The sequence below is a fragment of the Rosa chinensis genome, chromosome 7 (assembly GCF_002994745.2).
Source record: "Rosa chinensis cultivar Old Blush chromosome 7, RchiOBHm-V2, whole genome shotgun sequence".
NCBI lineage: Eukaryota > Viridiplantae > Streptophyta > Magnoliopsida > Rosales > Rosaceae > Rosa > Rosa chinensis.
Genome location: NC_037094.1, coordinates 48,050,680 through 48,071,672, shown reverse-complemented (window position 1 = coordinate 48,071,672; position 20,993 = coordinate 48,050,680). Strand labels below are relative to the sequence as shown.

Genomic DNA, 20,993 nt, shown 5'->3' with positions numbered 1-20,993 from the left:
ATCCCACGGTCCCACCTACCATAATTCCATTCATAATCCACTTCTGTCTTGAGTTTAATCTTTGGAAGTCGAAGCATATCATGTCTTCAAATTTTCGACCATGTTGGAATATAAATAGCGGTGATATCACAATAAATTACATTCAGGCTTATTATTCTCTCTACAAGTTGAAATCCTACTTGGAAATTCTAAGAGAATTCATCCTAGTTTTGGAAATCCTAATTGTTTTGATTTAAACTATTGGTCTATAGTTCTTGCTACTCATAATTTAAGCACATCACCAACAATAGACTGCTGACTATCCCACGGTCCCACCTATCATCGTTCCATAATTCCATTCATAATCCACTTCTGTCTCGAGTTTAATCTTTGGATGTCGAAGCATATCATGTCTTCAAATTTTCGACCATGTTGGAATATAAATAGCGGTGATATCACAATAAATTACATCCAGGCTTATTATTCTCTCTACAAGTTGAAATCCTACTTGGAAATTCTAAGAGAATTCATCCTAGTTTTGGAAATCCTAATTGTTTTGATTTAAACTATTGGTCTATAGTTCTTGCTACTCATAATTTAAGCACATCACCAACAATAGACTGCTGACTATCCCACGGTCCCACCTATCATCGTTCCATAATTCCATTCATAATCCACTTCTGTCTCGAGTTTAATCTTTGGAAGTCGAAGCATATCATGTCTTCAAATTTTCGACCATGTTGGAATATAAATAGCGGTGATATCACAATAAATTACGTTCAGGCTTATTATTCTCTCTGCAGGTAGAAATCCTACTTGGAAATTCTAAGAGAATTCATCCTAGTTTTGGAAATCCTAATTGTTTTGATTTAAACTATTGGTCTATAGTTCTTGCTACCTATAGTTCTTGCTACTCATAGTTTAAGCATATCACTAACAATAGATTGCTGACTATCCCACGGTCCCACCTACCATCGTTCTATAATTCCATTCATAATCCACTTTTGTCTCGAGTTTAATCTTTGGAAGTCGAAGCATATCATGTCTTTAAATTTTCGACCATGTTGGAATATAAATAGCGGTGATATCACAATAAATTACGTTTAGGCTTATTATTCTCTCGGCAAGTAGAAATCCTACTTGGAAATTCTAAGAGAATTCATCCTAGTTTTGGAAATCCTAATTTTTTTGATTTAAACTATTGGTCTATAGTTCTTGCTATTCATGGGAATACAAAGCTTAAACCTAATTGTTTACAGTGAAAAAGTCATTGGGTAGGTCAATAAGCTGGCAGCCCACCTTCACCTACCATTTTCTTCTTACAACTTTTAGCATAAACTTAAAAGTGTTTGTGGAATTAGGTTTGCCCATTAGTTTAACCACTACAACATAGCGCTACTCAAAATCAAGCTTATTATGAACTTTCTTAGAGAATTGATGACAGGACCCGCCCCTGGATTTCACCTTCAAATCCGAAGTGGCCATGCGGGGTCTACATTAGAAGAAATTCTTCCAAAAATTTGGCAGAACTTCCCCTAAAATGGACTACCCAAAACCTGAAGAAATGAAATTTACACTTCTAAATTACTCATCCTTATTCTCCTGGAGCCACCCTGCTCCCCAAATCACAACATCTTCCAATTCACATTAGGGCATCTCCAACAATAGAGTCAAAAGCCAAAATGACTAAGGGGCTTTTTTTTCACCATCTCCAACCCAAATCAAAAGGGTGTCAAAATGGCTTTTGAGCCATACCTTGAGTCAAAATGACTAAGGAATGAAGGTAGAAAGCCAAAATGGATTAGGGGAAGAAGGCTGGGCCCCACCTTCCACTATTCAAAATGAGCGGTTCTGATTCACTCCTCATGAATTCAATTAAAAATGGAAGGCCAAGATTAATTGATACCAAAAATTAAAAAATAAATATATAATTACTTAATTTCTAATCTGACAGTCAGAAAAATGCGATGAATTAAATTCAACGGCTAATAATAGAGTAATGTAGTTTTAAACAAGAAAAACTTGAAAAAATAAAATAAAAATTTCTAAAAAAATTTTAAACGACGATATATTATATAAGATTATTATGTATGATATATAAATTCATATTGTAGTTAAATAATTATCTAAAATAATTAAAATCATGAAATGGCTATGACTTTTGACTAAAGGGGGTTGGAGATGCAAAATATGAATGAATAGTAATGACACTAGGGGTGTCAAATTTTCCAAATGACTTTGGCTTTTGACTAAAGAGTTGGAGATGCCCTTACACAAATCTCAACTTAATAACATTAATCCCACAGGTAATCAGAGCAATTCTAATAAAAATGGTACACAAGGAAAACCTAATTCAAAGGAAACCGTGGAAGCCATGCTGTTGACTATGCCTCAACTCCATGTACGCCCGATCTCAACTAATTTTGCCTGCAAACTGGGCATTTGAAACCGAAGGGCCCAAGGGAAAAGTATTGAAAAACACGTTAGTGTGAGTGGAGAAAAATAAATAAATAAGATGCTTTAAATGAAGCAAACTTAAATACTTTTCCCACTTATTTAAATTTATAAAATTTCGATGCATGCAACGTTTATAAAACTTTATTTCTTAAAATCAGGAGACTGGAAACTGTAAATCAAACCTGCTGTGTATCGTATCATCGGACTAGACCCCGCTAGCCCAAAAATAATATAAAAGTAGGGGAAGAAGATAGCCATACGAATGAGCCTCCCAGGCTCGGGTGATAGCCTCCCAGGCTAAAGTACTCCCATATACTCCCGTTATATACCCACACGCCACAAAGTGTAGCGATTAGGATACTGGGCTTTAGCATCACTATCACGACAGTAAGCAGCGCCACAAAGGCGGATGGGCTTCGGTGATCCCATCACCTCGCCACAAAGGCGGACATATCAATGCTAGCATGATAAATAATTACCCAAAGTATGGCAAAAGAAATCCGAAAACCAAGTAAATCCATAAAGCTTCCCCAACTTCTCACAGTAAGCCGAAAGTATCATCAACGTGTCCCACACGTCAAAAGTATCTCATCTCGAAAATCTTTCAGAAATCCAAAGTCGGCAATTAAAAATCTATTTAATCCCGGAAATTTTCTAGGAAAACGAATCACTGGAAACCATATAATAATCATATTCTCCAAATTGAGCATAATAAACTTTGATTTGAAAGTCCAAATAATATGGTAATAAATATTCAAATCTAATTATTATTCTTGATAAATTAAAACAATAATTTAAATCACTAAATCAATTTCGCAAATCATAATCAAGGTAAAACAATATCAATTCATATTCTCAAAAATAAATCATAAATCCAACTCCGAGCATAATAAGTTCATATCCAAAACTCATGAAAAAAAAATCAATGTCAACCTATAATCCAAGACAAAATATCATGCTCAATAAATAAAATGATAATTAAATAAATCAATAATTTCAAAATAAATGCATGCATCATTATTAAAAACAAAAGTCCACTCACAGTACTATTTAGACGTTCACGCGTACGAGTTCCTTCGTCGAGCAATAACTCGATACGTCGCCCTGTACACAAATATATTCCGTGAATAACTATTCTAATTAAATACAATTCTCAAAATCGAATCCTCATAAATCATCTCTCCAATTCTTCTCGGATTCAACCCACATTCTACCACTAATACCAATTCGTTATCTTAAAGGTTCCAAGTCAGAACCGAGAGATATCGGACGGTCGGATTCTCGTAAATCGATAATCGAAATCCTAAATTTCCATAAATTCATAATCGAAAACTTCTCCAATTCCAACCAAATTCACATATTCAACCTCTACAAAAATTATAGGATTTAACTAGCTAAAAAAATAGAATTTAAATTACTGTTTAAACACCACCACTGTTCACGCACCGCACTGTTCACGCGTGACACTGTTCATGTGGCGGCCATCTCCTCCTCCGGCCACCAAATTTCAACCACATAATCATATCAACATTCTAAGCATTTTTCATAACTGTGACAAAGTGAGAAAATACCTTGAAGTGCTCCAATTTTTCCGATGAACACAAATCCGGAAATCTCCAAACCCACCAATTTGGAAATCCTTCAAATTCACCTTCCAAATGTGGAAATTTCAGCTAGAAGTCTTGAGGGAAGATGATCAGTGACTCGAGGTGCTCCTAATAGAACAATTTCACAGCCGGAGATAGCCGAAAACTGGAGAATTTCGCCGGAGAAGCAAATTGCTATAGTAATAATGATCACTGATACCATCATATAGAGGAGGAAGAGACGGTCCAAGGACAACTGGAATCACGTCAATCGGACGCCGGACGGTGAAGAAATCTGAAAAAGAAAAAGGGAGAGCGACGCGGGGGAAGAGGGAGATGAGAGCGAGAGGGTCCGGGTAAGTTCTGAAATGGGAACTTACCTCGGTAAGTATCCTTATATATAGAGAGTTACCATGAACAGTGAATTCACCTTTTCACTTATAACTTTCACATACAAACTCCGATTTTTACGTACCACATATGCACGCGCTTGGTTTAACGTCCTCTACAACTTTCATGAAGGAAATTTTCTCAAATTTTGACCCGAACAAAAAGTCAACTTTTAGGGCCACTAAAAGTACCGAAACGATAGTAAAAGTGAAAATAGTTGTCGTTTACCGTCCATATGACTAGTAAACGGGTAAATTAAGATATAGGACGTTACAATTGAAACATTCTAGCCATGTTTACCTTGAGAGTAAGTGCAGTCTATCATCAGTGAATTCAAAGTTCTCCATCATAGTTTGCCTGTAGTGATCTACCAGATTTTTGAGAGTGCTAGCATATGTCACTTGAAGTTTTAGGCTAGAAGGAGTATGAACAGAGGAATCCAGATCTTCCATTCAAAGTGCCTCCAGATAGTTTGTATCGGCATCATATCACTATCTTTGCCGCTTCCTTATGGAAGGGTGGAGAAAACAAACGTTGGGATCCCCACTAGAGAGGTCAAACAACCAGAAAGAGTCAGAAAAGAGTGAAGTCGACAGGGGCCAATAGTAAAGGTTAGGTAACGACTAAAATTCTAAAAATTTGGGGAAGGCGCGTTCAAGCAAAAACAAGTCTAAAAAAAAAGATTATTGTTTTAGGAAAACTGAAATTAGGAGAGAATAAGTTATGTTTTTCATTGATAATAAAGGTCTTTTTATATAGAGGATTACAAGCATAAAATCTGAGTCTTACAAGAAAATTGAATCGTACAATGAATAGGATATCTCCGAGAATATCTGTAAGACTAACCCTATTACAACTTGGACAAGTAACTAGAGTTTGGGCTAGACACATAATTCAGATATACTTGAACACTTTCCCTTGTGTCGCCCAAACATGGTGCTCCTCTCGTTGCCTCATCAAAAACCTTGCTGAGTAACAAAAGCCCAGTGGGACAAAAATTACCTCAGTCGAAGGAGAAAAATAGTACAACACACCCTTCATGTTTTGAGACCATACATGTAGACATCTCCCCCTGATGTCTGCATCTCCCCCTGATGACTACAGTCATGGGAGTTCAGATAACTTCCGCAAACGATGCTACCAACATATTTCTCGAAAGTGGAATTTTAGGCAATGACTTAGTGAACAAGTCTGCTGCACTGTCCTCAGATCGAACCTAGTTCAATTTGATCTTGAGGAGAGTCTGTTGTTGCTGATGATGCTTGATGTTGTCGCCTTTGATGTAGCCTTGCTTTATTTGTTCAAAGAAAGCAACATTATCCTCATAAGTGCTCGTAGGCACATCTATGGTAGACTTCAAACCACAATTGCTTCGAACATACGTAATTATGGATCCAATCCATATACATTCACAAACCACTTTGTGAAGAGCAATAACCTCTGCATGATTCGAAGATGTAGTGACAATAGTCTGTTCTATAGACCTCCAAGATATTGCGGTCTCACCCATGGTGAACACATAACCAGCTTGGGAATGACCTTTGTGTGAGTCAGAGAGGTACCCAAGATCAGCAAAACCTTCCAAAACACTAAGGTCGTTATGGGATGGGGATAGAGGACATAGGCTAATGTTGGCGGCGTTCCTGGTATTTGATGGGTCCGAATCCATCATCTCTCTGTGGGGATAGAACAAGCTCATATTAATCGTGCATCTCAAGTATCGAAAGATATATTTTACACCAGTCTAATGGAGTCATGTTGGCGCAAAACTATATCTAGCTAACAAGTTCACTACAAATTAGATGTCCGGTCTTGTGCATTGAGCTAAGTACAATAATGCGCCTATTGTACTTAAGTAAAACACTTCTGCCTCTAGCACATCTTCGTCATCATCCTTCGGACTAAGAGAATCCTTTTTAGGATCAAGACTATGGAAGATCATAGGCATGCTTGAAGGCTTGACCTTGACAAAATGCCTAAGCATCCATCAACATGATGCTCAAGTTCAAAACTGAGGCAAAATCGTGTTCTCCTAAGATTCTTCATCTCAAACTCGGATTTCAAGTGTTTAGCGGTTTTCCTTAACTCTTTAAGGACTTCCAATGAAGATCATGTTACCAACATGAACAGTGATAGAATCCGAAACTTGTCATAAAAACGCGCGGGCATATTCCTTCCCAATCAAGTAGTCACTTTAGTAAGCGTTTCAACCTCATTGCAAAGGTGTTCCGTGGTCTAGAGCCACTTGAATTGGGTAACTGAAGTCCACCAGGAATCTTCATGTATATTTCGTATCTAGATCTCCATAAAGATACGTAGTAACCACATCGGTAAGCTGCATGTTCAGCTACCAAACTGACAAGGTAGTGGAGTGCAATGACATCCATTACGGGACAATATGTCTCCTCGTAGTCGATTCTAAGGCGTTTTGCGGGAAGCCTTGCATCATAAGGCGAGATTATCATATCTTTTTCTCATCATGCTTTCTAACGAAGACCCATTAGTCAATAGGTTTTATGTTAGGAGGTGTTGGCATCACTGGCTCGAAAAACCTTTCTCTTCATTAGAGAATCCAACTTAACCTAGATTGCATCTTTCCATTTAGGCCAATTCTCTCTACGTTGGCATTCATTCATCAATGGAGCGTGGTTCGATATCATCGGACTCAACAAACTCATGCGCAATGAAATACGCGACTACATCATCAATCATGATGGAGTTTTTATCCCATGTCTCATGTACGCTAGTGTAATTTTCAGAGAGCTCTATACTTTCAGGAATAGGTTTTGACGTTGAGGCGTCCCCTAACGATAACCATAATCCGGAAGATTCTCATGTGACGGATTTTGAGTGTCGATGATCAAAGAATTGGGTTGTGCCAGAGTATATATCCTTCGAACCCACAGCCTCCCACGCATCCTAGCTGGGGCCATGGCCTGTAACGCCAGAGTGTCACTCTCTATGGCGTTGGTGCCATGCCTACCTCCGTGTAGGGTGGCGCTACGCGCGTCCTCTTGTAGAGACGTCCATCTTTGCAGGCATGTTTGCAGCAGATTTTTGTGGTCTCGTCACTATAGTGAGGATCAAGATGAGACATAGTGGGGACAGACCACGACAATTCCTGTCATCACTGTCTCATCAAAGTGACAATTCACAAGATATGCGGTAAAGAGATCGCCTGTCAAGGGTTCCAAATAGCGAATAATATTTGGAGATTCGTATCCAACATAAATACCTAATCATCTCTGAGGGCCCATATATGTGCGTTGTATTAAGTGGCGGACGATTGTTGGAGTCTCATATCTAACGTACTTGCCCATTCGTCTATGAGGACCCATCGCAGTACGCTGTAGTGGCGCAATAGGCACATAAATGGTGCACTCAAATATGCGTAAGTACAAGATACTTGTACCCAGTCACTAGCTATAATGCGCGCAGAGATAGATTGAGTGGCGGTAGGTCGTAGACGAATTAACATAGCTGCATGCGATATTGCATCACCCCAAGCGGATATAGGGAGATTGGTGTGTATTACCAATGTCTGGGCTATCATCGTAGTCATTTCCGCTAGACCATTTAGGTGTGTACAGGGGAATATGATGTCCAACATCAGTCCCGTGTGATGTGCAATAATCATCGAAAGTCTTCGATGTAAACTCTCTAGCATTGTCAAGTCCAATTGACAAAATAGGATGATCTGGGAAGTGAGCCCGTCGCCATATAATCTGTGCTAGGAGTGTAGTATAAGCAGAATTACAAGTGGACAATGGCACAACACGTGACCAACGTGTTTGAGTGTCAACCAACATCATGAAATATTTAAACGTTCGCAAGTTGGTTGAATCGGTTCACAGAATCCCCTCGGATTCTATGTAAGAATAGAATGAGTATTTTCGTATCCTTTGCATAAGACGGTCACAGTCCTAATTTCCCTAAGGAACATGTAGAATGAGCAAGAGGCCTTAGAAGCAACCAATGAGGATTTTAGTTGGCTTAAGCATCTGAAACGCTATTGGAAGCAAAGTTGGTGATTATAGTATCACCTGGGGCGCCATCACCATGATGTACACCATCCATGGCGTCATGGATATAGACTGCGCTAGCCCTAGGCTGGCGGTGGACGGCGGCGGCACCAGAGGCAGCAGCGGCGGTCACACTTAGTCCAGAAATCAACATTTGATTCGTGCTTCGTTTTGCTCGAAAGAATAGATGTCTGTGTGAATTCTTTAGTAGACGGATCATCATATCATGCCTAGGATGACCTACCATATCATGACAAAGCCAATATATGTCTTATCCAAGAGATATTCTCTCATAACTTGATTGGATTCAATAGTTCGAACAATGGTGACATAAAATCCATTAGAGAGACACATAAGTTTCTCTAAGATGCGCATTTATTCACAATCATTAGAGGCAGTGCAAAGGAACTGTTTTCTGTTCTCTACATGCGTTTTAGCATGGAAATCTTTGGCTCGAATAGCTCAAAAGGTTCGATTTTCCCTAGGAGCGTAGAGAGTTTCTGTGACAGTAATCAAGGTGCCATTTGGCAAGAGGAATTTGGGTCATTCCATGTCCTTGAACTAATCTTGATGGCCCAGCCATCATAGTCACAGAGGAATATTCTCATAATTAAAATCGAATCATAATAGAAAGAACTCGAAATTTTATTCATGAGCCAATAGAGTACATCATTTGTTTCTTATCCATTAAGAAAATCTAATCCAAATACTAGCTAATGCAAAACAATGGTAGTAGTTTGACTTATTTCGGTAACTCCAAAATAAATATGACTAGGTGAGTAGAGAGATGTTGGTGAAGCAAAGCTCGCTTAAGTACCACTTATCTCAAAACCTTCCTAGACATCATACTCACTTTGGATGAGCCTAGTTGAAGAAAACTAAACCAACGACATTTAGTAGAAAATATATGACAATTGTCTATTACATCTCTTGGAAAAATAAAGACTTAAACAGAATTGGCGATCTATTGATCCCAGCCAGATTTGAAGTCTTCAACTCTTCACTCTAGATCACCTTCTTGATCTTCTTGTTCCACATAGTAAGCTTCTCTTGCTTCACAATATGCTTTGTAGGTGGTGATAATATCTTCACGAGCTCTACAAATGTGTGCCCAATGACGGATGCTCCACATCAAGAACATATATCTTTGTGCTCAGACTCCGTTGATTGAGGAGCTTTGAAAGTGTCATAAGGATGGCTCTTAATGTTGGTGGCGCCACCAACATGGCCAGAGGCGTTGCCTCCCTCTCTTTCCACGTTGACCTCTTCGGTTCCATGTCCGCCTATTTTGGCGGTTATCTTCCTCATTAATTAGAGAGAGAATATGGACCAGAACATCCAAAATTGTCCCTAGATTTAGGGTTTCGCTCTTGGTGCCCTCTCTTAGGGGTGCGACTATAATTGGACTCCAGAATAGACATAGTTCCCATGGGTCTCGAATTATAGTTCTTCACTAGGATGTTGTCATGCTTTTTAGCGACATTCATGGCTCCAATTAGCTCATGAAACCTTGTAATCTGTCATGCAGTAACATCGATTCGATAGTTCTTAGCAACCATCAAAGCAGAGACGGAGGAGGTAGAGAGACAATCAATATCTCATCTGTGATATCTTTTCCACAGAATTCTATTAGGGATTTAATGAGAAGTGCTTTTGAGTTGCAGTCAAGAACTTACTTGAAATCACAGAGGCGGAGATTATGCCATCTCACTTTTAGGTCAGGAAGCAGGGAGTCACGGACTTTACCAAAGCATATATTCTTCGAGTGAGACCCACAGCCTTCTGGGGTCATCTTCGTTCATATACTTGTACTGGAGCGAATCATCCATATGATGAGTCATTAGGATGATAGCTTTCGCCTTATTTGCCTCTAAGGCTGCTCTAATTGCTTCCAAAGCTTGAGCTTGCTCAACAGTTAGCACGTCTTGCCTAGGCTCAAGAATCATATCCAGGATTCCTTGGGCCTTAAAATGCTGGCAGACATCACGAACCCATTTGTGATATTTAGAGCCAGTTGTTCCCAAGGAAGCAATGTCCAATTTGTTCAGGTTACTCATCTTGAAAGAGAACAAGAAAAAGGGTTAGTTTCGGAACGGAAAAAGTGACCACGAAAACAATAGAAATTTCTGAGCGTAATTGCTCCCAAGAAATTAGGAATTTCTGAGAGTAATTGTTCCTAAGAAATTCAATTCCAAGAGATATTGGATTAGATCGAAATAATGATGTGTGTGGTTGATCATATATTCTCTATAAACTCTAAGTTTGGAGATCTAGACAAGCTCTAAGCTTGGAGATAGCATGAACCCCCACAGTTCGACTTAGGCCTCCTTATGATAGAAGAAAGAGGGGTGGGTGGGGGTTAGGAGAAGGGAGGTTGCAAGTCCCCGAGAAAAGAAAAGAAATTAAATTACTTGAAAGCGGCAACTTTTATAAAAATTTACCTCGAAAAGTCGTCGGAAAATGGCCAGAATTCGCCGATGGCTGGGCACTGGCCGGAGCTTGGCTGGTAGCGAGGTTAACCATGTGCAGGGGCTGCACGTGGGTGTAAGGGTGCTGTGCAGGGTTGTTGAGGCGAGGCTAGTAGCTGTTGAAGCGAGGCTGACTGCTGCCGAGGACTAGCGAGGCTAGCGTGCGCGGGGGTGCTGGTGAGGCGAGCTTGCGCTGGGGCGCTGCGCTGTCGAGCCGAAGCGAGGCTAATGCGGGGCTGCAGGAGTGCAGGGCTGCGGGGCACTGGGCAGCAAGCAGGCGAGGCTAGCAGCTCACGTTGGGGAGGCTAACCGAAGGCAAACGAGGCTAATCGGCGAGGCTAACAGGACCAATTCGAAACTTTCGGTGGCCGGTTCGGGACTTTTTCGGCCGGTTCTAGTGGTTCCACAGCTGGTTTTGAACTCCTGGGATCGAGTGCTTCAAGGTGTGAGGCGGTGGAAGCTAGGGTTTGAAGGTTACAAAATTAGGGTTTCAGGGTTAGAGTTTTGTGCTGATAACGTGTTTTAAGAAAACTAAAATTGAGAGAAAATAAGCTGTGTCTTTCATTGATAATAGATGCCTATTTATATAAAGGATTACAAGCATGAAATCTGAGTCTTACAGGGAAACTGAAATCGTACAATGATTATGATATATTCAAGAATATCTTCAATAATATCTGTAAGACTGTTACAACTTGGACAAGTAACTAGAGTTTGGGCCAGACACATAATTCAAATATACTTGAATAATTATATATATATATATATATATTTTTTTTTTTGAGTTTTTGGGTTTTAATTTAATAATATTTCTAAAAAAAATAATAATATGTTGAAGATACGTGGAAAATATAAAATGGGTCATTTAGTGGCAGAGATTTTTGGGATCTCTAGCATCACTCATTCATTTTTTTGTCAGTGATATACTCATATATGTCATTTCAGCAATTTTTCAACGAAAAATCAAAGGTGTCTGTCTGGATCTCTCTGAGAAAAAGAAGGACGAAGAAGGCGTAAACAGGGTTCTGACTTCTGAGGAAAGCAGTGAAAAGTTGCATCCGGAGGAGACGGAAAGAGTTAGACCCAATAAATATCTCATTATGCTTTTTATGAAACTGTCCGGGTGATCTTAGGAACTCTGAGGTGAAGGTACTCAAGCTTACTTTGTGAATTTATTTGACGAGTTTTGATTCAACTTTGAGAGTTTTTGGATTTTCTTTCATCTTTTTCGGCTTCAGCGTCTTCAGCTTTTGGAATAGCTTGTTTTTTTGGCTATCCATTTAGATTGGACTGCTACAGTTAGTTAATTAGCTTGCTACCTTGTTTTTCTCTGCTTGGTGTTTTTGGTAGTCTTGTGTTCCTAGGAGATTTTGTCAATTGTCCACTTCTTTGTAACATTTTAAGTAAAAAAGATTCCATTTCTTATAAAAAAAAAAAATTAAGAAAAAACATAACACAAGTGACTTGCTGAGAAAATTCTACTTCTGCTTGTGGAGTTATGTAATATATGCCACTTAAATTAGAGCCTCTCTAATCCATGAATCCTTTCTTGTAGGTATGATACCATAGAGGCTTGAATTGACATTAAAAGGAGAAAGTTGAATTAGTAGAAAGGAGAAAGCTGTTGCAGGCTTAGAGACAAAATTCATGCTTATATTGTGGACTGCCAAAGTATGTAACGTTTTTCATTGTTGTTCTACTTTTATTAATACTGGGAGTCAATATTGGATTGCAACTGATATTCTTAATGGTCCATTTCAGATGAGGACCATGCAAAACTTGGTCCAAATGATTGTATGAACCTGCAATGGTAATTTGATAACAACAGGAATCTCTTAACCTTAATTCCAATCAGATACCAAACGTATGTGCCAGGTAAGTTCTCATCCTTGAGAATTTAATATAGATAGATAGATAGATAAAGCTTAGCAGTATTTTTGTTATTAAAATCTTTGAATTTTAAATATGGAAAGTTTTTACTTTGACTCTTACCCAAATCTTTTTTTTTTTTTTAAATAAATTTTGGAAATACACTCTTGCCTAAATCCTTACAAAATGAGAATGTACCATTGTTCCGTATTTATTAGGCTGGTGTCATGGAGAGTGAAACGACCTTCATGGAAGTATCAGAACAATTGCTGCATGATTCAGATAAGTTTAGAGCCATTCAACCTGTGGAGAGCGATTCAAACCCTGAATGGAAGGACCAGATCACAATGAGAGGGCTGGTGGTGAGCACGATGTTGGGGAGTCTTTTCTGCATCATCATTCACAAGCTCAATCTAACAGCCGGGATCATCCCATCCTTGAATGTTGCTGCGGGGCTGCTAGGCTTCTTTTTCATCCAGTCCTGGACTGGCTTCTGGTCTAAGTTGGGATTTAGGGTTACCCCCTTTACAAGGCAAGAGAACACCGTCATCCAGACTTGTGTCGTTGCTTGCTATACCCTCGCTCATACCGGTATTATAACATCTCCTTAATGTGATAGTTGCTTGTTTCATCAGGAAATTATTACTGATCAATGTGCTAGAGATTTTGTTTTAGTTATCTACTTATCTGTGTATGACACTCTTTTTTGTTTCTGTAATCTTGTAATGGAATAAATGAAGGGGGATTCGGTTCATATCTGATAGCAATGGATGAGAAAACATATGAACTCACTGGAGCCAATCACCCTGGGAATCGGGCACAAGATGTTAAAAATCCAAGCTTGGGGTGGATGACTGTTTTCTTGTTTGTTGTCAGCTTTGTTGGCATCTTTACTCTTGTTCCACTTCGTAAGGTAATACCTCCACTGTTGATGCTTTATGGGTTTGGTTTGAGCTTATGCTGCTGTTTTCTTTTCTAATTGAATTCCAATCTAAGTCAACTATTGCTCGTAGGTTAAGTTGGTTCTGTGTTTTTTGTCCTTCTATTGATGCTTTGATGGAGGTTGTGGGTTTCCATTCCAGTTGCTTGTTAGTTGCTTTCGAACTGTTCTAATGATTTATCTCTAAATTTGTGTCTCAATGTAACAGAAATAAAACACCCTTTTATATAGGGATAAGCTTAACATGCCTGCTGGCTGCCATGATTGGCATCTTTGTGCAGACACAAACATGCAAAAAGGGCTAATGTGTAGCCCCTCCAATATATTACATCACCGGCAGTATATGAGATAAAGATTTTCCACACCTTCTAATTCTCAGAGTGTTAAGGTGGATTGAAATTACAACAGTAGGGAGTTGTTGCATAATTATACCTCTCGTGAGTCAGATTAGCATCTCCACTTTCGTACAAGAATCTGGGATGATACAACCACTTTTTCAAGGCTAGTTCTCATCTTTCTTAGGTGATCAATCATAGGTGTTTACAGTGTGACTAAGGAAAATTTTGACGTTGTTAGTAGTTCTTTAATTAGATTAGCTGCAACTGCAGATTTTGTCCATCTATCAATGCTGCTGAGACTAAAGACCTTAGGGAGTACTGGCTTATTCCACAGTTAGAGAAATAATTGCTTGTTAGACTCTATGAAAATCAGAGGCAGAATTCAAATGCCTAGAGGAGAAAAAAAAATACTACTATTATTTGGAGTGGTGGTAGGGAAGAAGCTGGGTTGTTCTTCCAGCCTTTACTGGCTAGTTCATGTTTGGGGTATTTTTTGTGTTTGGTGGGGGGGTTGGGTGGGGTGGGGTTGGGGTGTTGGGGGCATTGATATATACCATTAGTCTCGACTATTTTTAAAATAAATATAGACATCTGCCTAATTTCCTTGAACCATTACAAGTTAGTCACTAGAATCAGTAGGTAACTAACATGAATTTTCATATACGAGCACCAAGTATTTCTCACAAGTCACAACAAAATCACTATTGTAATTATGAAATCTGCTTCTCTGTCCTTTTTCACTGAAAAGGTTTCCTTGTTGCCACATCTATGCATATGATATCAGGTTATGATCATGGATTACAAACTTACATATCCCAGTGGGACAGCCACAGCAATGTTGATAAATAGTCTTCAAACTAAAACTGGCGCAGAGCTTGCCCGGTAAAGTCTGTCTCATCTTCATGAAATATTTAAGTGTAGTGCACTTCATCATCACTGAAATGGTGTTTGTAGTAGATCTAGAAACACCATGAGCCCTTTTATGGGTTTTTATTAAATAAGATGCACCCTGTTCTAGTTCTATTTTTTCAACTCAATATCTTTTATATATCTTATTTTTGCAGGAAGCAAGTACGTTCTCTTGCGAAGTATCTAAGTATAAGTTTTGTATGGAGCTGTTTTAAGTGGTTCTTTAGTGGTATTGGAGATTCATGTGGGTTTGACAACTTTCCTAGCTTTGGACTAACGCTATTTAAGAACACGTAAGGTTTTTGTAATTTTGGTTTTCTTTTGTGATTATTTTCTTCAGTCCCAAGTCCCACCTCATCTAACATGGACATAATAAGAAGCCTAATAATAGCGACACTAGGCAGTGTATTTTGTGCCATAACCTGGATTTATAGTTGTTATAATATATGGAATTGGTATCAAAGGGATCTTTTATTTTATTTTATTTTATTTTTATTAAGTATTATCAACAGTATATTATTTTGAGTGAAGTTGCTTATATATTCATGACTGCTTTATGCAGGTTTTATTTTGACTTCGGTTTAACCTATGTTGGATGTGGTCTTATCTGTCCTCGCATAGTCGTTTGTTCAGTTCTTCTTGGGGGTATCATATCATGGGGTTTACTCTGGCCCTTCATATCCCAACAGGCAGGGGACTGGTATCCAGCAGACCTCGGTAGTAATGATTTTAAAGGTCTTTATGGATACAAGGTATCGTATAACCCTTTCCACTTGAGGCCCCTTATGATGTCTAGTTTCTCTCATGCATGTGTGTTTTCTCAAAAGCAACCTTTCCTTTTACTTGTTGCAGGTCTTTATTGCTATTGCCCTCATTCTTGGGGATGGTCTCTACAATTTAATCAAGATTATAGGCATGACTCTTAAAGAAATTTACAATAATATTAGCAAACAGAGCAACCTTCCTGTTGTTAAAGAGGTACTAAGTGAGTATATAATATGGTCTCGGATATTCTTTGAATTTAATTTTGTCACTTCATATTGAAATCATGCGTGGAAAGCAGGAATTCACTACACACACATTATATAATATTTTTTTTCTTCTAGTGGTTATGCTTACACACACACATATTAGTAATCTACTGTTACTTGTTGTAACTAGCTGAGATGTTATTTCCAAACATATGTAATGCTGGGTGAACCACTTTTTTAGGTATGAGCTACAAACCACATTATGTGGTCGATGATGTGGCATAGCCTTTCTATGGCACATCCTATAATAAAAGTTTCTGATAAGGGTGGTTTTCTATGCCACATCAGCTGCCACATAAGATGGTACCTAAAAGGTGGTTAGCTTAGCATTATTCATCCATTTTTGGCTGTGGGTATTTTGACTAGGAACTTGAGAGTAAACTTTTGGCTTAGATTAGCAAAACTATTTATTTGTGGTACATGCATATTACTGAGTGGTATATCTGCTATGGATATTGAGAACTTCAATTGACTTCTGATTTTTTATTTGAATGTGGTCTTGGAGAAGTCTACTTTTTTTTTTTTTGTTTAGGTTTTTCAAACCAAAAAAAATTATTGGCTAGTGTGATAGATTATTAATAGTATAGAACTAGATTTATCTGTTGTCAACCAGGTATACATTTGGCATGGTCTGAGTGGAAATGGGAAGTTGCGCATGTTTCTTAGTTATAAGGTTACCTGTTTTTCAGCTGAATAATAGTTGTTGATATGTGCTAATCAGATGGTGAGAGTTCTGAAGAATTGATGGAGCAAAGAAAAAGAGATGAGGTATTTCTCAAGCATAGAATACCAACTTGGCTTGCTGGTTCTGGATATCTCGTCCTAGGGGCATTATCGGTAGCAACATTGCCCATCATCTTTCCCCCTTTCAAATGGTATTTGGTTCTCTTCTCATACATCCTTGCTCCTATCCTTGCCTTCTGCAATTCCTATGGCACTGGCCTCACAGACTGCAGTTTACTTTTTACATATGGGAAAATTGGTCTTTTTGTAATTGCTTCATTAATCGGAAGTGATGGTGGAGTTATAGGCGGTTTAGCATCTTGTGGGGTGATGATGTCCATTATTGGTACAGCAGGCGAACTCATGCAAGACTTCAAGACAGGCTACCTGACTCTGTCCTCACCCAAGTCAATGTTCGTCAGTCAGCTAGTGGGAACAGCCATGGGTTGTGTAATTGCTCCATTAACGTTTTGGTTGTTTTGGACTGCCTTTGACATTGGGGCACCTGATGGCCCATATAAAGCACCGCAGGCTGTGATATTCAGGGAAATGGCGATATTAGGTACTGAAGGCTTCTCTAAGTTCCCAAAACACTGCTTGGCTTTGTGCGGTGGGTTTTTCATGGCAGCTCTGGTTATAAACCTCCTGAGGGATGTGATTCCCAAGAGAATATCACGATTCATTCCTATTCCAATGGCCATGGCAATTCCATTCTACATCGGAGCATATTTTGCCATAGACTTATTTGTTGGGACAATGATATTGTATATATGGGAGCAAGTGAATAGGAAGGATGCGGAGGATTATGCAGGGGCAGTTGCTTCAGGTCTAATGTGTGGTGATGGGATTTGGACGATTCCATCAGCAATCCTGTCTATTTTTAAGGTGAATCCACCTATCTGTATGTACTTTGGGCCTTCTTTGAGCAGTTGAGTGTGGCAATGACAACTTGGAAGCATGCAATTTTCGGTGAATTTGTGGATAGGGGCCCAAACCTCTATCGGTCACCCATTTAGTAGCTACTTGGCGAAAAACTGCAGCTTCCTAGTACATCGTAGGAGTTTAAGAAACAAAAAAAAACAAAAAAAGGGAATGAGGAAGAAAAAGCCTCTTTCTCTTTGCTAGAAACTCTGTTTGCCTCTTTCTCTTTGCTAGAAACTCTGTTTGATCTGAACTCTAGACCTAGGCTCAAATATGAAGTTTTACTTCATTTTGAAATGTTTTTCTATACCAATTAGATGAATGATTGGCAAAGGCTTTAGTTAAAATGGACATGAAGTAAAGTGGATCTCATCTTGGAAAAGTAGCTAGCTTATATGTTTCAAGGCTATTACCTTAAGCTTCCTTTTATTCTTTTTATATATTTTGTTGTACTTCAGTAAACATAAGAAGTAGCCTAGTACCATTTGGTCTAGTGATTTAAGTCTTCTACATTGTGATTAATAGAGCTGAAAACCGGCACCGAAGTTACAGGTTCAGTGCGGTTTTGAGCACCGATGTTCCGTTTCGGTCTGATTTTGGTTTTCTCGCCGGTTTAGTGCGGAGTTGATCAGTTTTTGGTGTTTCGGTGGCCGAAAGTTCACCCCAATAGTTATGACTTGTTGATGTGATTAAAAACAAAAAAAAACAAAAAACGTAAAGTGAAGTGTATTTATTTTTCGATGAGAACTGGAGAAGTAAAATGTATTCACTTCCTTCTAGCACTTCAGTTTTTGTTGAACCAAAGTAAGTAATATAAAAATTTAGAATTCTTGCATGACGACTCCTTTTGACTTTCTAAATGACAATTAGTTAGTATAATAATTAGCAAGGTGACAAATTCTCATGCATTCCATTTGACACATTGCAGTCCTATTTCTTCAACGCTGTCAGTTGAAAAGCTGCTTGTTAATAACTGGTGCCGGGGGCCGTTGCGTTGGCCTCTACCATCATATATATACCTTGCCAGGATCTTCATCTTCTCCAACTTGCCCAGCTTATTGCACTCATTTACTTATGGCTTTGGTTTCTGGTTTGATCTTGGTCTTTTTAGTTGGTAGCATTTGTTTGTCGGAGGGCCAGTTTAACAGGCTTACAGTCGGTTTCTACGACCAAACATGCCCCAATGCCGAGTCCATTGTTCGATCCGTTGTCCGGGAAGCTGCTCTCTCGGATTCCACCATTCCGGCCGTCTTGCTCAGGCTTCATTTTCACGACTGCTTCGTTGAGGTACTGACCTCTATCACCTTAATTCTCCTCTTTGATGGATCATAATCACACCACTGCTGGGTCCATTGTATTATGTATATGTAGGGCTGTGATGGTTCAATCCTTATAGACAACGGTGAAAGCGCAGAGAAAAATGCGTTTGGTCACCAAGGGGTTAGGGGATTTGAAGTGATAGACAAGGCAAAAGCACAGTTGGAGGCTACATGCCATGGCGTCGTTTCCTGTGCAGACATTGTGGCCTTGGCGGCTAGAGATGCCATATCGTTGGTACTCCCATCAACCTCCTTCGAGTTATGGTTGATTTATGTATGATGCTAACTTTTTTGTTGTAATATTTGGAGGCGGGTGGGCCGAGTTACGAGGTGCCTGCGGGGCGGATAGATGGAGTCGTTTCAAATCTGTCCCTGGCCGGTGATATGCCGGATGTTAGTGATTCGATTCAGCAACTCAAGGCCAAGTTCATGAGGAAGGGACTCTCAGAAAAGGACCTCGTCATTCTCAGTGGTATGTATAGTGTTTTGTTCTCTCTCTAATTCTCTCATGCAAGTTGAGTGATGGTAAAGGTTGGTTGTACATGCAATTCAACAACATGAGGAGATTCACATTATTCCATTAGCTAGTTATTACATGACAGAAAAGACTAGCTAAGACTTAAGTCTTTAATTCCATGAATTATTTGGAAACATAGATTGAATATGGCTACTCTGCGTACCAAATTGGTAAAACTCATGCCAACTGACGTGAAACTCTGTCATTTATGAACAAGTCTGAAAATTCTCTCTAAATTTTAGACAGTATAAACACATTTGGATTCCATTTAATTCTTAGTCATTTTGTGATAAGCATAAAGCTTCTTTTAGTTCAAAATTGATGTTGATTCTGTTACCTTTGGTGATCACTGTTATTACTATTATGCAGCTGCTCATACAATTGGGACAACAGCTTGCTTCTTCATGACCAAAAGGCTCTACAACTTTTTTCCAGGAGGGGGATCTGATCCAACAATCAACCCCATTCTACTCCAAGAACTCAAAAGAAAGTGTCCTGAAAATGGTGATGTTAATGTACGGTTGCCGATTGACCGAGGAAGCGAGGAAACATTTGACATTCACATTTTGCAAAATATTAGAAGTGGTTTTGCTGTGTTAGAATCCGATGCCAAGCTCAATGATGATGAAACTACCAGTAGTGTAATAGACTCCTACTTTGGTTTTTTCCAGCCACCTTTTGGACCTTCGTTCGAGGCAGATTTTGTCGAATCAATTATAAAGATGGGCCAGATTGGTATCAAGACCAGTTTGGAAGGTGGGGTTAGGCGAATTTGCTCTAGTTTCTCATAGAAGAATAATACATGAGGACTAATATGCATAGAACTGAGGTGATGGATGATCTACATGTCTGAAAATTTTTTTGTTTCTTAGATCTTTTGATCATTTTCACCATTGTCTTGGCATGAATTTCATACCCTTCAATTGTACAACTCCCTATTGTTTCTCATTCAATTCCATAAAACCATAGGAATAAAGAGAGGTCGTCGGTCCCTGCTATACCGTTGAAAGGGTGTGTTGTTTGACTACATATCTGACATGTTATGTAATGATCAGTTGCTTTGCTTCTTTAATCTGAACTGGATATCCAACTTGCGTTGGATCCTTCTGAACTCAAAGAATTAACAAGATCTTCATGCTCTGCTTTAGGCCTTTCGGGATCAAGATCAGTTTCTCATGAACATTTTGCAGGCTTTTGAAACACTTCTCTATATCTTGTTCAGGACCATTCGACTAGCTTGTTTACCCAACTATCCATAGCAGGAAGTCTTATGTGCAGAATCATTCTCGCTAGCAGGATCATTATAGTTAAATGGTTGTGTGGCTTCATTTCGTTCTCATCTAAATCTATTTGCTCGAGGAGAGTGTGGCGCATGTAATCTTGTGAGACAGAGGGTCTCTCGTCTTAGGAGAACAATTAATAGTCAGTAGGCACTGGAGACCTCACATTCCTCAAGTGTCTCTTCCCAGATGAGACTATAGTAGGGATGGCAAAAATCCCCAACGGGGCGGAGCTCCATTGGAT

The 20,993-nt window shown here is 39.1% G+C and overlaps 2 protein-coding genes across 4 annotated transcripts; both read left to right on the top strand.

Moving 5' to 3' along the window:
* The first annotated feature begins 11,797 nt into the window (after positions 1 to 11,797).
* Positions 11,798 to 18,717, top strand: LOC112176737 (probable metal-nicotianamine transporter YSL6). 3 transcript variants are annotated; one of them, XM_024314795.2, is made up of 11 exons: positions 11,798 to 12,051; positions 12,458 to 12,573; positions 12,664 to 12,777; positions 12,990 to 13,362; positions 13,512 to 13,684; positions 14,834 to 14,931; positions 15,114 to 15,251; positions 15,521 to 15,710; positions 15,811 to 15,943; positions 16,711 to 17,597; positions 18,562 to 18,717. In XM_024314795.2, exons 3-11 carry the CDS (start codon positions 12,769 to 12,771, stop codon positions 18,586 to 18,588), a joined length of 2,028 nt encoding a protein of 675 aa, XP_024170563.1. In that variant the 5' UTR covers positions 11,798 to 12,051; positions 12,458 to 12,573; positions 12,664 to 12,768; the 3' UTR covers positions 18,589 to 18,717. The 3 variants fall into 3 exon arrangements, with proteins under 3 accessions (XP_024170563.1, XP_024170562.1, XP_040366792.1); XM_024314794.2 differs by lacking the exon at positions 18,562 to 18,717 and having other exon boundaries at positions 11,799 to 12,051; positions 16,711 to 18,062; XM_040510858.1 differs by lacking the exon at positions 18,562 to 18,717 and having other exon boundaries at positions 11,800 to 12,051; positions 15,811 to 15,936; positions 16,711 to 16,874.
* On the top strand, positions 18,708 to 20,669 carry LOC121048768 (peroxidase 43). Its single transcript, XM_040511477.1, has 4 exons — positions 18,708 to 18,920; positions 19,005 to 19,187; positions 19,262 to 19,424; positions 19,839 to 20,669. Exons 1-4 carry the CDS (start codon positions 18,708 to 18,710, stop codon positions 20,258 to 20,260), a joined length of 981 nt encoding a protein of 326 aa, XP_040367411.1. The 3' UTR covers positions 20,261 to 20,669.
* Positions 20,670 to 20,993: the final 324 nt, after the last annotated feature.

Coding starts and splice junctions, on each gene's coding strand:
- LOC121048768 (XM_040511477.1), top strand. CDS start 18,708: ATGGCTTTGGTTTCTGGTTTGATCTTGGTCTTTTTAGTTGGTAGCATT. Junction 18,921..19,004: donor TTCACGACTGCTTCGTTGAG/GTACTGACCTCT, acceptor ATGTATATGTAG/GGCTGTGATGGTTCAATCCT. Junction 19,425..19,838: donor GGACCTCGTCATTCTCAGTG/GTATGTATAGTG, acceptor ACTATTATGCAG/CTGCTCATACAATTGGGACA.
- LOC112176737 (XM_024314794.2), top strand. Junction 13,363..13,511: donor CTATACCCTCGCTCATACCG/GTATTATAACAT, acceptor GAATAAATGAAG/GGGGATTCGGTTCATATCTG. Junction 13,685..14,833: donor CTCTTGTTCCACTTCGTAAG/GTAATACCTCCA, acceptor ATATGATATCAG/GTTATGATCATGGATTACAA.